General features: G+C 37.9%; 1 protein-coding gene across 1 annotated transcript in view; it reads left to right on the top strand.

The window, feature by feature from the left end:
• Positions 1-15,678, top strand: part of LOC107691421 (sickle tail protein homolog) — a 102,244-nt gene extending 86,566 nt beyond the window's left edge. Inside the window, exons 7-21 of the mRNA XM_016490008.1 lie at positions 907-1,011; positions 1,343-1,392; positions 2,768-2,931; positions 3,285-3,460; positions 4,888-5,024; positions 5,205-5,352; positions 6,747-7,179; positions 7,265-7,481; positions 7,558-7,856; positions 8,093-8,245; positions 8,957-9,061; positions 10,413-10,487; positions 10,769-12,373; positions 12,924-13,061; positions 14,026-15,678. Of these exons, the coding sequence (XP_016345494.1) occupies positions 907-1,011; positions 1,343-1,392; positions 2,768-2,931; positions 3,285-3,460; positions 4,888-5,024; positions 5,205-5,352; positions 6,747-7,179; positions 7,265-7,481; positions 7,558-7,856; positions 8,093-8,245; positions 8,957-9,061; positions 10,413-10,487; positions 10,769-12,373; positions 12,924-13,061; positions 14,026-14,520 (4,300 nt within the window). The 3' untranslated portion in view covers positions 14,521-15,678. The remainder of the gene's footprint in view (positions 1-906; positions 1,012-1,342; positions 1,393-2,767; positions 2,932-3,284; positions 3,461-4,887; positions 5,025-5,204; positions 5,353-6,746; positions 7,180-7,264; positions 7,482-7,557; positions 7,857-8,092; positions 8,246-8,956; positions 9,062-10,412; positions 10,488-10,768; positions 12,374-12,923; positions 13,062-14,025) is intronic.
• Positions 15,679-17,103: the final 1,425 nt, after the last annotated feature.

Raw genomic sequence — 17,103 nt, forward strand, 5'->3', positions numbered from 1 at the left:
TATTTATTATGTATATATAAATACACACACATACAGTATGTATTTTAAAAATATTTATATGTATTTACATGTATATATTTATATTAATATAATTTATAATATATATAAATCTATTTAATATATAAACAATAAATATTTTTCTGAAATATATACATGCATGTGTGTGTATTTATATGTATACATAATAAATATACAGAGTACACACATATATTATGTAAACAAAAACTTTTATTTTGGATGCGATTAATCGCGATTAATCGTCTGACAGCACTAAAAACAACAGAAAAGAGCAGAATTTATTTGAAATAGAAGTCTTAATAATATAAATGTCTTTACTGTCCCTTTTAATCAGTTTAATGCAATCTTGCTGAATGAACATATTCATTTCTCACTTAAATAAATAAATATTTTTACTGACCCTAAACTTTTAAATGGGAGTGTTTAAAAACAACACTGTAAGTGATAAAGCAAGTATTCCACTTAGTAACTTTTATTTAAAATGTCTGTTTAAGCATTAAAGTAAAAGAGACTGTGCTTTATTGTAAATATGCACTGATAGTAAAATTTAGGCTGATGCCAGTAAGCTGATAATTATTTTATATATTATAATTTTTGTGTAAATACATTAAAACTAAACACTCAAATCAATTGTTAAAGGCTACAAGTGAATTCAGACATCACAACATTTTAATGTACATTATGATAAATTGATATTTTAGCCAAAATGCTATATTAACCAGTTAGTATATCTGTGTCTTTATTAATGATGAATGAGTAAAATGGCCTTAGATAACTGAGCCATCTCAGGAGGTACACAGTCCTACTGTTATTTCAATTTTCCCCCTCGCCCGTCTCCACAAATTTTCCATCAGTAGTAAGCATGCAATATGCTCTATCTCTCTGCAGAGAGAGAATGAAGGCCATGGAGGAGCAAATAGCCAGTCTGACTGGTCTTGTGCAGCATGCTCTCTTAAAGAGCCACAGCACTAACAGCAACCAGGAACACCCCAGGTAAGCAAGGCAGGCTGGGTAATGTAGTTCCCAGAATATCACATTGTTTCCCAAATCAAATAAGAAAGGCAAAAGGAGGAATATGGTGGATTAAAGGTGGTGGTAATCAGACACTGGGTGTTTGAAAAAGACTTGGTGGGTTCTATGACTACTAACTGTGCATGAACTAAATTAACTCATTCTCACAGTAACTGGTGCCTTTACGAATGGCAGTGCTTGTACCCCTGTAACACAGACTAACTGCAAGTGTTTGTAGAGGGATTTTGTCTGTGTCTGTATACATGTGCATATGTGCATTCAGTCATTTTATATATCTCTTGCATTTTTCCAGTGAGAAACCAGTAAAGTCCGGCTCACCGCCTCACAGCACATCTAGCACAGGTAAATTCCTTCTTACCATTGCTTCCAGACCTCATCTGGTTGTTTCTAGTGGTCAACATACATGCTTATTTATTAGTAGTAATATAAGGCAAATTCTGTAATACTCTCTCACCTACCATCAGCATTCAGCAAATACACATTTATATCATTTAAACAAGTCTTTGAATATCTCATAAACATTTAATTTCACAAACTTTGGGGAATGCAGCAGTGTGAACTTCTGAAGTGTGCATTTGTAGACTTCATAAAAATGTTTGTACTATCAAACTTTAAATTCTTGGTTTCAAACTATGCTGCATTATATTCAGATGGCCGCTGTCATATTCATGTCATATTCACTATGTAACGTATGCAAAATTAGCACATTATTAAAAAAATATGATTCCTAGTGCTCACAGACTTGCCAGATTACTGATTGCCCTTAGTGTTTACATTGTTTACTTTCTTTTTATTCATATTTTTTATGTGTAAATAAAAATACTAATAGGATTATAGAATCAAGAAGTTGCCATCTGAAGTATGAATCTGTTTATTTGTGTTATTTTCATATAATTTTAAATAAAGCAATTGTTATACATGTGTTTTTACTACATTTAAATTAAATAGTGTGATATATACATTGGTTTTATATCGGCCAGCCTGCTCTCTAAGATACTGACATTGGCCATAAAAAAAACAACATTGGTTGACCACTATGTGTGTGTGTGTGTGTGTGCGTGTGTGCGTGTGTGTGTGTGTGTGTGTGTGTGGTGGCGGTGGCTCTTGCAGCAACAGATTGTAATGCAGTGGCTGTTGTGCATCCCAAAAATCCGATCTTTTCCCACTCATCTGTCACTCAGAATTGCAGAACTGCCACATGTTTCTCACTGTTTCCACACATACACGCTGACAAGAACACAGAGAGCGAGTCACTCAAACAGCATAAGCCGCAAAAGAACAAACACGTCTACACGCTGTCTTGCGCACTCACATAAATATGTACTTTTGCAAGATTTGATCTGAAATGCTGTATTTTCAATTATGCTCAGTGGAGTTTGAAATGTAATCTTGCCAAATGTTATGGTCAAATATGGGTACAACAACAAATATCACATCTCCTTAAGCTTAGGGCCAATATATGTGAATATGTATTTGTTAAGGCACTTAAATTGATTACATCAACAGCATAATTTCTTGAGCTATAAAAAGATTATAAATTCTCTTTTTAAAAAATCTATAAAACTTGGATCATCACATTATTTCCAGCAATCCGCCTACATCTGTTTATTTCAAATAACTGTCACACATACATTTGAGAGCCCAGTCTGTCTTAACATGAAATACTTTTGTTTGTGATTGTAGGTCATGTTTTTGTGTGCTTTTGTGTTTTGTTTAGGAGGTTCTCCCGTATTAGCGCCAAAAGTTGCTGCAGCACCTCCTGAGCGTAGCCCCGCCCCTACACCACCACTAGGCCACGCCCCCTTACATGTTAACCTACACCTGTTCAGGAAGAATGTCTCTGAGCTCCGCCTCCAACTGCAACATATGAGACGATTACAGGTAATGAAAGTCAGTTAATATCTTGAGAAATCTGCTGTTATAATATGCATGTTGTCCTACATTTGTTCAACAAGTGTCTTAATGTTCATTGTTATTTTAACGACAACATGAAACAACATTCATAGCTCATTTATCTAGAGTAATGTGACAGATTTACATTCAGTAAAATAATATTCAGGGCAAAATTATTTGAAAGTTTTACATTAAAATTATTATAACACACTAAAGTTCAAAATGTTGGGGGTCAGCAAGAAATATTTGTACCTTTATTTAGCAAGGACGCATTCAATTGATTAAACTTCACAGTAAAGACACAAATAATGTTACAAAATGAAGTAAATGTGTGTTTTCAGCTTCAGAATCAGGAGTGTGTGCGTGCTCAGATAAAGCGTGCGGAGCAAGAGATCAGTGTGAAGCTGGCTGAAATGCTGAGACGACAGGAAGATCCGACACAGAAACAGAGGACACTGGTGGAGGAAGAGAGACACCGGTATCTCAGCATGCAGGAAAGAGTTCTCACCCAGCTTGGGTACGACTCACACACACACACACACTCCATGGAATCGGAAATTCACTTTCCTGTGGACAAACAAATGCTTTTATTTTCAATCATTCCTGGTATGATCCATTACAGCCCCTTTTTTAACTCATAGCCCTGTCCACCCTGCTGCATGTAAACCATAATTAAATCCCACTTTAATTTAACTGCTTAACAAGCGTGAGCTCCACAGCTTTAAACATGCACAACTGAACTCAGTGGGAATAAACACTAGGCAGAGATCAGGAGCAGCATTAACACTGTGTTTTCCTTGGTTTTACGCCAGTGCCCAGTCAGCAAAGGTCTCTGGGTGCCTGTGAGCAGTGAATCGTTGAGCCAACAAGGACAGTTTGACTTTTACACGTGTGGCAGCTTAGGAATGTGGCATCAAAACAGCAGTTTTCTCCTCTTTATGAAAGGAGATGTGAAACGTGGAACATTAGCAAACTGCCTCATCTTATATACCAAATTACACATCATTTATATAATGATGTATTTAAGAATACATCAATATGAAGAATATATATGATGTATTGAAGAACATAGTTTCAACATACACTGTGTTGTTATTTATTTGTTTTATTTTTTTGGAACCTAAGATGAGTGTACTAGAATGCATCATCAAATCTGTTGTTTAAAAAGGCCAAATAAATAAATAAATAGTGCAGACCAATTTAAACTGTTAAAGTGTAAAAACTGCTTCAGATTTATATTTTATTCTTATGTTAGTACTTATATATACGCTAACAGCGTCCAAAATTAACACTCACCAAGTGCCAAATGGGAGTGAACACTGCCTAATCAGTCTTTAACTCTTTAAAACATGGTTTAAAACACAATATAAAAATTAAAGTTATAAAAATATACTTCTTATTTCTGGTATCTGATACTAAGCCACCCATATAAACGTGATAAACAATAACCATTTTTATGAAAGGCAGCATTTTACAGACTCAAAATAGGGGGCAAATTATCAAAAGCAAAACATTTTTTTTTTTAATATATATATATATAATATATATATAATTTGCAAAACATTTTCGATAAATAATATTGTGTTGTACAAGAGGCTGAGAACCACTAATATAAACAAGCATGGTGTAACATAAGCAAATCATCATGGCCATAATGTAATACTTCTCTCTAAACTCTCATTAAATCCTGCAAGCATTGGATAGTTTTCTTCAACCAGAATTTTAGCAGCCAAGAAGACTACAAGACACTTGGTGGCAAAAATGTCAAGAGCATAATGTGAAATCTACACTGCCCTCTGGTGCCACAACAGTGTCATTTCAATATTGATCAGATGACTGGATGACAAAAACACAAGTTTATGTGGATGGATTGGCTCATCAGTAATAATATAAGATATTTGCATTGCTATTTGTGTCATAAGTGTCACATGTGTTTGTGTGTAGGGATCTGGAGCAGTATGTGGAGACACTGAGGACTGACTCCAGCCCTGCTGTGTCTCAGAGAGCCGTGACGCTGAAGGAGGTAGAGGAGGGAGCTGTCAGTCTGAGGAAGGTGGGCGAGAACCTGGCTGGACTGAAAGGTACAACAACATAAATTACTCACTGAAATACCTCAGACAAACTAGGAAGGAAAATCCTCCTACTTAACTCTAAGTCGTGTTTCATGACGACCGACATGCGTAAACAGGTTAAATGTCAGACGCTTTCCCAGCTGATGATGACACTCAGTTTAGTAGCAAAACGTCATGTTTTTCCTGCAGGGGAGTTTCCAGCTCTTCAATCCCGTATGCGGGCGGTGCTCAGGGTGGAGGTGGAGGCTGTTAAGTTCCTCAAAGAAGAGCCGCACAAGCTTGACAGCATGCTGAAGAGAGTCCGAACCCTCACGGACACACTCAGCAACCTTCGCAGGTACAGACAGAGAGAGAAAGAGATTGAGACAGACGTTTCAATTGAGAATATAATAAGATTGTTGTTAATAAAATACTTTACGACAAACTTTATGGATCTGTACACCTTCTGATTCCAGCCACGTATCCGAGCAGCCAGACAGAGCGTTATGGAAATTAATACGCAGTTTCTGTTCTCCATCTTTCATTCATATTGTAATCATAGGTTTAGGCAGTTGAGAGATCTGGAGCATCTGCTGCTAGTCACTTCCTTTCTCCTCCGTGTCAGACCTGATCAGACTCAAGCCGGTTGCCATTCTCTGTGAATGTGCGAATGCAATGAATATTACCAGCACTCTGGAAAATAGTGTTTTGTTTCTGAAGCTGCTGCGTGTTTCTGCTCCGCTAGCGGCCGGCACCAAATGTAATTGCAAAACTAAACAGATTTTTACACATTCTAATGAAAATGTGTGTGAAATAGGTGGTCGCTAGTGTTTCGGGTGGTTTCTAATTGGTTACTTATTGGCCCCAAGTCAAAAGTTTTATGATATGGCTCAAGTTTCTTCTTCTGTGGTAGTCACTAGGATTGTAATGTCCATTTTGTTATCTGCCAATCAGGCGATAACCCCAAGTTAAAATTAAATTACACCGACTTATTTCCTCACTTTTTCTTTTTTGTATTTTCCTTTTTTATTTATATATTTTTTTTACTTAAATTTAATTGCATTATATTTTATAAAATGTAATTAAATTTAATTACTGCCATTAATTTAATGTAATTAAACTTAATAGGATTGTATTTTAGATTTTATGTTACATCATATTTTACTTGCTGATTTTTTTCTTGTTATTCATTTTATTTAAATTAAATTACATACCTTTTTTCTCTCTTTTTCTTTTACCCTTTCTTTTTTAATTTAATTTTATTTCTATTCTATTTCTATTCTAGCTATTTTAAATGTATTTCTAGTTTTATTTATGTTTTTATTTTTAAATGTCAACATTTATATTTATTTTTATATTTATAGATTTTTTATATAATATGTATATAATAATTTATTAATTTCAAATACTAGAAAATTACTAGGGTTCATAGTATTCATGTTGGTAGCACAAACATTCAATTATGGGGTTGCTCAAAACATGTTATGTTATGTGCAGTACAAATAGGACTCTCAAATACTCTGTCTTTCATTGTTTGTTCAAAGAAATGTTCTGAAAGCTCCACAGAGCAACCAGAGAAATTTTAGGAGTATTTTAATACTTAAAAAAAAAATTACAAACTGCAGCTTTTACTCCTTAAACATATTTTAGAGATGATAAAAATAAGCTCATGATTTTAAATTTGGTTAGATTTTACTGTATTGTGAATGTTTTCTTTATTGATTTCTATTTGATTTCTCATTTATTCTTTAGGTCTGCCACAGAAAGCCTGCTGAAGCCCTCTGACCCTGTTTCCTCAACACCTGCCTCTGAAAAACCAGAATCAGCTGTGGTTGAATCCCTCAAGACTGCCTCGGTTGCACCTCAGAGCTCCACAGTGAGGTCAGAGGTTATGACGTCAAACCCTGTGGTGATCCACCATGCCCAGGCCTCTCCGGTAGCTTCACAACAATCCCAGCAATCAACAGCACCCTCACCCATTCCCTCTGCCGCACAAAGACGAGAGTCTACCCCTTCACCCACCAAACAGCTCAAAAAACCCTCACTCGAGCAGACACTAATACCAAATAACAGCAGTAATGGAGTCTCTTCTAATGGCATTCATGGCAAAGGTCCTTCTCCAAACTTCATTGAGGAGATCCACGCAAGCCACAGCAAGAACAAGAACAGAGCTGTGTCAATAGAGGTGAGTATTGTGCATGTTAAACCAAATGAATGAGGTGAAATTGTGCATTCCATTATTTAGTTACTCGTTTGATTGGTATCTTCAGGCAGCAGAGAAAGAATGGGAGGAGAAGAGGCAGAACATGGGTCATTATGATGGGCAGGAGTTCGAACGGATGCTCCAGGAAGCAGAAGCCAACATGCTGAGAGGAATACCAAACCTTGAGGTGCCCAGCGAACCTGAGGGCTCCCCTGCAGAGGTTCCTGCCTCCCTGAAGGAGGTGGTAGAAAAAAATGAGCCCACAGCAGCACCAGCAGAGCAGGGTAAGAGACTGAAAGACACACCAGAGCTCTTGAGACTACTGTTTGGCGATGTTTATACTTCATTTTGTTTCTGCAGATGACAATCAGCCAAATTCTGAGAAACCTACTAAGACTGCTCCAGAGAAACCTCCCAAACCTCTGGAGAAACCAGTTAAGTCAGCTTTGGAGAGACCTCTTAAACCCAACCTATCCATCAAATCCAGCCTAGAGAGACAAAGTAAGACTCAGGAAAAAGTTGTTAAGCTTCAGACCACAGAGAAAGCCAACAAGTCTCCTCCTCCACCTCCACCTCGACGAAACTACACCACCAATACTGGGATGACCACCACCCGATCTGGAGAGGTCATTTACACCAGCAGGAAGGAATCTGTTATGGTACAAGTGTGTTTGCAGGATATATATGTGTATTATTGATATTATATTTGTAAAAAAATATTATAAATTAAATAATAAAATAAATCTATTAATTTTAATTTAAATTGTAATTCTATTTTAAAATAATAATTATTATAAAGTGTAATGATAATATAAAATTAAAAAAATGATTATATAAAATGAAATAATACAATTAAAATATAAATATAATTAAATGAATATAACTTGTTTCATAGGAGGGTGAAGAGGAGTCCAACAGTATAGCATCTCAGCCTGAACCAAAATCCTCTCCAGAGGTGAAGCCCAAACCCATTACTCCTCCACCTATCGCTGCCTCGGCTATTACTGAGGAAGACGATGAGGGAGACAAGATTATGGCAGAGCTACAGGTGAGATACACATATAAACTCAAACATACATACACATGCACACTAATACAGACTTGTAGCAAGCATAACTTCATGTTCCTAATGGGTATAAATGTTTATACATGCACATGCTCACTTACTTTCACTAACTATAGGTGTTTTGGTGTTTAAATGTATTGGGTGTGAAATTGCTTTGGTGTGGGTGTTAAGATGCTTTGGGTGTGCCATGTGGCTCATTCGGTGGCAGTTTCATTTCCCTTGCAGTAGATTAGCTTCTTTTCTCACAATTCTATAAATTCACAACAATAGTTCTCATAAATTCTTTAAAAAATAAAACAAAACAGCCTTTTAAAATGATACACATATGCATACATGCTTAATACGACAGAAAGTGTAAAATGTAATCAAAATATATGTAAAAATAAAAATATATGTAAAAAGAATTGCATATAAATAAAAATTATAATACTAATATAGACAGACCGATAGATAGATAGATAGATAGATAGATAGATAGATAGATAGATAGATAGATAGATAGATAGATAAATTTTTGTCATTTAATTTTAATGACAATAAAAATGCATATAGGCAGATAATCTAATCTGATTTGATTAAACTAATTGTAGATAATTTCTATTACATTGTACAGTAATCTTGAACAGGTTTGCCCAATTTACTATGGGCAAATTCTAATCTTTTACCCCCTTCCTCACAAATTCTTCTCTTCAGGTTTTCCAGAAGTGCTCTTTTAAGGAGGTAGGGCTCAAGGGTTTGGTAGAGCCACAGATCAAAGAGCTAAGACCTGGGGTCTTACTGCCCCTTAAAGATAAGAAGGTAAAGGATATGATGTCCTTTAGTAGACCCTCCAACTGCCTGCCTGTGCCAGCCGCTTGTCCCTGATGGCTGTTCTTTGCAATGCTTGTATGGCTTTCTTTCCCTTTGCTAACTTCCTCTGTACACTCTTGTGATGGGTATCTGACATCAAAAATGTTCTCACTGTTCTTTAAGTTTAAATTCTGTTCCTTTCCTTTTATTTCTGCTGAACTCATGAACTGTGCTGATTGTAGTGATGTAGTGTGAGCCAAAAGGGGAAACAGATATGATTGGGTTTATGTGCTTTGAGTCATCCAATCAATAAACTAGATTTTCGACACTCTGCTGTCAAAGGGTGTTGTGTGTGTGTTTTCTTTTTTACATTTAGCATTTTAATAAAAAAAAAAAAGTGTGATCTCAATTGGGGACAATTCAATTTCCGAAGCTTACCTGAGGTTGCATTTATGCTTTACAATGTACATTTACAGGTTGAGTTATCTAACTGGGCGTAGCATAATCAAATTGTCCTGGGCAAAATGTAAGCAATTTAGCAGACTTATGAGAAATTATCAGGACCTACTTTACTGTGCACATCTAGTTTTTTCTTTAAAAAGGGTCAGTGTCTAAATCATATGAAGAATGCAACTTAGAATTGGTTTGTTATTGAGGATTTTAGAGGACACTTTCAGCTAGCAGTCTGGAGTTCAGAATTTGTTCTTTGATCTTCTCACTTTGCTGCATGCCTGCTACTGTATAAGCCTCCTTACTTATTGAATGGGTTTTCAGTCTCACTTTCTCTCTTTACCTTCATTTTCACAGTATTTTCTCACTGTCAAAAGTTGTGCAGTGTAATATAGAATTTACAGGTGAAATATAACCAATAAGAACCTTGTTATGCTCAAAATTGTATTCAAAATGGAAAAAGTTGGAAACTGTTAGTACATGCAATACAAATTTAAAATGACATTTTCATTGTTTGTTTCCCTTTTCTTGTGTATAATTTTGAGCTGTTTTCTCAGATTCGTTCACAAATGCCTTACTGTAGGTCTAGCTCCAGATTATGATTTTAATCCCATGAAGTTTGTTTTTTATTATTAATCCCATTCATTGCATATTTTAAAATATGATTATTACTGTAGAGAAAATAATTAGTCTTTATGTACAGCTGTAACATATTATTGGTATCATTAAGGTTAGAAACATATTTTATGACAATGCTTAATATTAAAAATATTTTGAAATATATGGTAGAATATATGATCCAAGAATGTGTTGCGTCAAAAGCAACCTATATGTTTTCGGTGGTCTTAGAGTAGCTTATAGACTGCGGTTGATTCTTTGTGAAGTGATGTTGTTTCCCAACAAACCACAGAATACTGAAAACCAAGACGACAAGAACCCTGACACAGATGAGAATGGCAACAATACAATTTGTCAGAGTCCTGGGGTGAGCTGCAGTGTTTATTATCACAGTTACACAGTTATTATAAACTTATTATAAACCCCTAAAAAAAGTGACGACTGGTCATTTAATAGTTAAATGAAATCCATCACTAAAATAGTTATGTAATAGTGTTCTGTGAATCCCCATAAAGACTCACTAATGGCCAAGTCAATTGTAGAATATGATTAATACCAGGTAGGATTACTAACAAATTTATATTTGGCTCATGAAACTATACCTAATTGAAATTTCATTTTTTCTTCTCTGACCTTTGACCATTTAAGGTCATCTACTATGTCACAGCTCAGATCTCCAAGGGAACTCCATCAGCCTCAGAGGAATCAACAGAACGTAGAGACGCATCACTGTCTCCCCCATCACAGGTGTCACATGTCAATGCTTCTGACCAATGCCAAAGCCAGCTACAGGTATCCACTAACAAATTTGGCGCCCTCAAAAGTAATGGTCCAGCCAGCTCTTCTATCACTCTACAACAAAATCAGCTGCCTCGTTCAGCCTCGTTGAAGTCAAATCCACCCTCTCCACTGGAAGAAGTTCCAGCTAGCCCAACCCAAGGGAAAGTTCATGTGGTCAAGGCTGCCCAAGTGCAGGTTAGCATAGAGGAGAGGGTAGAGTCTCCAACAGCAATTTGCTCACCAGTCTCTTTTGAAAACACTGCACCGATTCTTTCTAAAGCAGTCCCTGTTGGGACAGATTTAGCAAATCAGAAATTTATATTTGGTTCATCCAAGGTGAAGGAAAAGAAATTTGAGGAAATGGAGGAAAATAATGAGGCCTCTCTCAGTCCCGATCTGTCAGGAGAAGAGCCACCTCCGCCTCCTCCTGATAACTTTGCCTTTATGATCACTAACACCAAGGTACAAGCCCTTTCCACTGGAGAGTACCATCAGCTAGTCAATGCCAAGAAAGGTAATGTGCAGACAGTTACTGTTGGCAACAAACGACCAAGTGCTTCTGAAAGTGGCATGGCATCAGGAGGTGATGCCAGTATTAATGGTCCTACTGGTGCTGACAACGGCAGTAAAAAGCCAGTCATCATCATCTTTGACGAGCCAATGGATATCCGCTCAGCTTATAAACGCCTCTCTACTATCTTTGAATGTGAGGAGGAGCTAGAGCGGATGCTTGCAGAAGAAAGAATAGATGAGGAGAGTGAGGAAACTGAGGAAGAAGAATGGACTAAGGGAGTGCAGGTCAAACAGAATGGAGATGGTAGGGATTCTGGAAAAAGTACTGGCTCAAATTCTCCTGCAGATATCACAGATGGTCAAGTCAGGAACTCTTCTTCATCCTCATCTTTATCTGAGGGAGGGGCATTAGTAGACGTTGCTGGTGATGCAAAGCAAGATGGAAAGCAGAAGTTCAAGTTTAAGTTCCCCAAGAAACAGCTAGCAGCATTATCGCAAGCCATTCGAGCTGGAAGTAAAACAGGCAAAAAGACTTTGCAGGTTGTCGTCTATGAGGATGAGGAAGAGTCAGATGGGACTGTCAAACAACACAAAGAGACCAAGAGGTTTGAAATTGCTTGCTCCAAAACAGAGTCTTCAAAATCAAATCAGCAGGAACCTAATGGACGAACTGACGAGATTCGTAAGAATACCTACAAAACCCTTGACAGTCTAGAGCAAACCATAAAGCAGCTAGAGAACACCATTTGCGAAATGGGACCGAAGTCTTCGGAAGAGCCTGAAACTGAAGAGAGTCCAGGGCACTCAGAGAAAGGACTTTCTCCCAAAATCTTGGTTCCAAGGTCGACTTTTGCCAGTAAAGGTCCTGGTCTACGAAAGAAGACAAAGCCACAGCTCCTTCCTCGGCCTGCCATCATACCAACTACTGGGGTCTCAGTCACACCAGTTCCCACCCAGCAGGTCTCTCTCTAGCTCCTACTACCTTAGCAAAGACTATGGGTCTGTCCCTCTCCTCTTGTTCACAACAGTTCCACCCTATCCAGTGACTTCTGAAGATCCTTAGCCTTTCCTGCAGTGGAGGCTACCAACTCTGGGATCTGAACTTTTTAACACCTTCACATATTTTAATAAATATGGTGTGTTTATTTCTGGAGTGGTGTGTCATAGATAGACCTTTGTGTGTTCACTGATGGTGCTCTAATCTTGGGTTAAGGCAGCCAACAACTTTCACCGTCTTAGAACCACAGTCTCACACTGTTTCTGAATCCTTTTTGTGGGTTCTAAGGCAGTCCTTAAAGAAATTTGTTGGTATTCTGGGCTGGTTTGCATGCTTCCTTATTTCTCTTTCTGGTACACAAACTCTACAATGTTATGGTGATACCACACAGATGTGTTGTGCAAGCTTTGTCTTGCTGTGATTTAGCTTACAAACCACCTCAAATATGGCTCTCTTTTTGTTTCTTTCTTTTTATTCCTTTTCTCTTCTGTTTGGTTTAAATCCTTTTTGCAGAATGCCAGTGTGGTCTCACCTACTAGTCGGATGCCGGTGCCTGTTTCTGCCAAGGCGCGGCAGCAACCGGGCACCTCAGAGAAAGAGAGGGCAACAAAACCGCAAAAGCTACAGGACTCTCAGAGGCAGTTCCGCCAGGTAGTCTTATCATAGGACCACTTGTCCAGTCAGAAAGACACACACACCTAGGCATAGACTGAATGCTCGAGAGGAAAGTCAGTTCTTGTAGGGCTTGTATTGAGAGGGGAAAAAGAACTAACAAAAAACCTGATGATACCGAACAAACTGTTCTTTGGTTAAAGGCCTAGTGCCGAAAGCTATCTTTGAACTGTTGACGTTTTTTCCTGCTACATGTTTTTTGAATGGCTGTGACTGAAGGCAACTGACTGTTATTTCATAATACCATCAAATGCTTCTGCATGTTTGCTTTGCTTGTGGCTTTGGTGCTGTAAAAGACAAACTAATTTACAAACGTGAAAGAAAGAAATATAAACACCACAGCCACTGCTTACCTAACATTATTGGATGCTTAGACTAGGGTCTCTTTAACTAAAATACCACTGACATTTAACCCCTACACACTCCAATGCCTGTGACACTTCAACTTCCCTTGTAAGTCAGGATGCTTCTCTGTTTAACCCATTTTTGGACCCTTTCCCTGTATACCGCTCGGAGGAATCTGCAAACCTTGGCCTCAATGCCCAGGGTCCACAAATCCACTAAGTCCCCATTATCCTGTGGATGCCTTCCCAAAATTGTACCTCCTCTATTCCTCCTGGAGCCTCCTTTGGTTATGAGTACTGGTTGATTGCACTCACTCTGCGCAATACTCACTCTAAAACGTATAATCTTACCGTCCCTCACCTTCACTCTCCTTTCCTTCTTACAGTCTATTTAAAGTGATTTTTTTCTATATTCTCACCCTCAAGACAGATAGTTTTTTTGTGTGTGCCTTTAGTATTTTCACCTATATATGTAGTTTCTGTGTCTTTGATAATCTATCATGATTAACTGTAGATCCCAGTAGTATGATTTGAAACATGCTTAGAAATTTTGATTCCCTATGTTGACAATCAGTGTGTTTTGGCATCTTTGTTTGCAGGCTAATGGAAGTGCTAAGAGATCTGGAGGAGATCCCAAATCCACTTCTCCTACCGTGCCTGCTTCTAAAATTCCTGCTTTTTCCTCTAGTACGGGAAAAGGCTTGTCCCAGTCTGATTCTACTAATATTGTTAATTCTTCTTCTCCTTTATCTTCCTCCCTTCCCACTAGCAAATCTTCTATCCCTCCTCCTCGATCCAGTTCCACCCCCTCCTCTCATATCCCCTCCCTTTCTAATGGTTCTTTCAAATTTGCCCCTCCCACTCACAGCACTAAAGGCCTCTCTATTCCCACGCAGACACAAAACGGTCGACCTTCCTCCTCTTCTTCCTCTTCCTGTTCCCACTCCCCTTTGTCCCCGACTATGTTGAGTCAGAGTGTGAAGAGTATCCGTACCATTCACACACCCAGCTTCACCAGCTACAGTCGGCCACACAACGGAAATGCCGGTAAATCAGCTATTCCCACGGTAACTCTCGCTAAGGATGCTGCGTAGAATGCTTCGCTGCTTCGCAACCATTTATGTATCTCTTAATGAGGTAGAGTCACTCCTGATTTTACTTTGATTCATTTTTAAGTTACGATTTTATTTGTTTGAACAGATAATATTGTTCTATCGGAGTGAACTTTGTTTTGGCATGACTTTGGTTATTGCATGTTATTATTTTCTCTGTTAAAGTGAAAGGCCATCATCCATTAATCAGTGTTTTAAACTTGAATCTCTGCAAATCATAAACATATAAAAAGATTAACTGTTTTATTTTAGAACTAAAGAAAACGATTTAATTGCAGAGAGCAGGCTCTTGATCAAGGATTTTACAGAGCACTTCATTTGAAAAGAATATTTATTTTTCATACAAGTTGAGAGACTAAAAAGTATTCTAGTCAGTAGTAAAAGTATGTAAACAATGTTTTGGTTATTAGTATCCTCTAAATGATTGTAGATGTTTTTTTCATTTTTTTTTTAAGTTGACAGACATTGGTTGTAGCCATAATAAGTGAAAAAGTACTGTAAGTATATTAACCATTAATACAATTTGACAAACATTGTGTTTTTTTTTCTTTCTCTCATGCACTGCCAATGTCTTTAAGATTTATCATTATAAATTGACAACAGTTTTGCAGTCTTTTCAGTAGTTGTGCCTATTTGCCAAAGTTTGTATTTTACATCTTTACAACTGACTATATATTATGTGTTAGACATTTAGGATAGGTTATACCTGGCTTAACCTACCTATGTCACAGTTCCTTGATTTACTCATGCAGTTTATGGCTCTTAAATTAATGAGTATTGATGTCTAAATGTAAACTAAAATTGTAGTGATTGATACAATTGCTCTCTACTTCACATGTACATACTGTAACATCTCTATTTCAGAGATTGTCTTTAGTTTTGTTAACATATTGTACCAAAGTTTATTTCTATGCATGCCTATACAAAATTGTAGAAAGAGAGAATGTAATAGAAAAAATCATGCTTGCACAAACAGATTTTGTAAATAAATGTTTTCTTTGGTTTTGTATAGCTTTAATTGCAGAAGCAATCAGTGCAAAAGAGTGTAGGTATTAAAGTTCTGTATGCTTGTTGTTCACATGGCCTCTCGGCTATGGTTTCTCCACTGAAACACTGCAAGTCCTTCTATTAAACATTTTGGCAGATAGTTCAGCTGACGTGTTTTTTATCCTATATATTTTCTTTTACATTTGCATAGTAATGACATTCAGTACACATGTTGTGAACTCTCTACTGGTCAAAAATTTAGACAAGCTTTATTGAATGTATGTACTGTTTGCTGTAGTCAAAAGGTTTTTACATTTAGGAATCTGAAACAAAGTTTGAAGATTTAATTTGTTTTGATTTGTTTAAAATATTGGGGAATTTCCCTTGCTTCCATTTGTGTTAATGTATAGTTTCATTGACAATAATATTATACTAAAAATTGTAGTAATACAGAATACATGTACAGTGGAGATCAAAATTAAAGAACAATTTATGAACGTCATCATTCGAAATTTGAAGTAATTTTAGTTGTGGCTATACCATGTGTCACGTTACGCTGTTGAGGGAGCACGCAGGAGGCACGAGTAAACGAGAACTGTCTTTAATCAAGGAAACATAGAAGATAATCCACAATAGGAGCTGGGCAAACACACGTAGAAACCTCTTCGGTGTGGCTCATTCGCCACGCCATACTTGGCTCACCCTCAGCTGCGGTGCAAGGGGCGGGGCTCCTCTCCACGCTCACACTGTCTGCGGCTTTCTCCCTCGTGGCTGGCATTGTCGCCGGCTCTCACACCTGGTCTGACGGATTGAGCTCCACATCCGGGGCGATCCTCTAATCCTCTCGAGGACCATCTTCGGACGACAGCGTTCTGCTCGCGGTGTTCAAGCTCGCGTCATAGAATGGTCCGGGTAGCTGGTGGTGCTTGCTAGCAGCTGGAATAGTCTCGTATGGTCCTCGAGAGATCTCTCCCCCTGCTCCAGCAGGAGGAGGAGGAATTCTGGTCGGGTGAAGGGATCCATAACAGGAAACACAACGGAAACAAAAACACTGGGAGAAAAACGAGAAAACAAACGGAGGGAAAAACACGGAGGTAACTGTGTTGGTCAAGTCTTCTGTCACGTTACGCTGTTGAGGGAGCACGCAGGAGGCACGAGTTAATGAGAACGGTCTTTAATCCAGGAAACATAGAAGATAATCCACAATAGGCGCTGGGCAAACACACGTAGAAACAAGTAGACCTGACAAACACAAACTGAACAGACTAGGACTTTTAAACACAGGGCAATCAGGGGAACATAATCGGGGAAGTCGTGGCCTAATGGTTAGAGAGTCAGACTCGTAACCCAAAGGTTGCGGGTTTGAGTCTCTAAATGCAGAGCGCTAATTCCGAGTATGGGTCACCATACTTGGCAACATGTCACGTCACTTTCACTTTAATCAAACTAAACGAGGACAGGAACATGACCAAATAAGGAAACACAGGAAGGACTACGGGGGCAAAACGGGTCCAAAAGTCTGACAGCATGCTAGTAGAACAGTGAATGATTGTAGATGTTTTACAAAATAACCAAGGC

This window comes from Sinocyclocheilus anshuiensis, unplaced genomic scaffold (genome assembly GCF_001515605.1).
Source record: "Sinocyclocheilus anshuiensis isolate Anshui unplaced genomic scaffold, SAMN03320099.WGS_v1.1 scaffold106, whole genome shotgun sequence".
NCBI classification, from domain to species: domain Eukaryota; kingdom Metazoa; phylum Chordata; class Actinopteri; order Cypriniformes; family Cyprinidae; genus Sinocyclocheilus; species Sinocyclocheilus anshuiensis.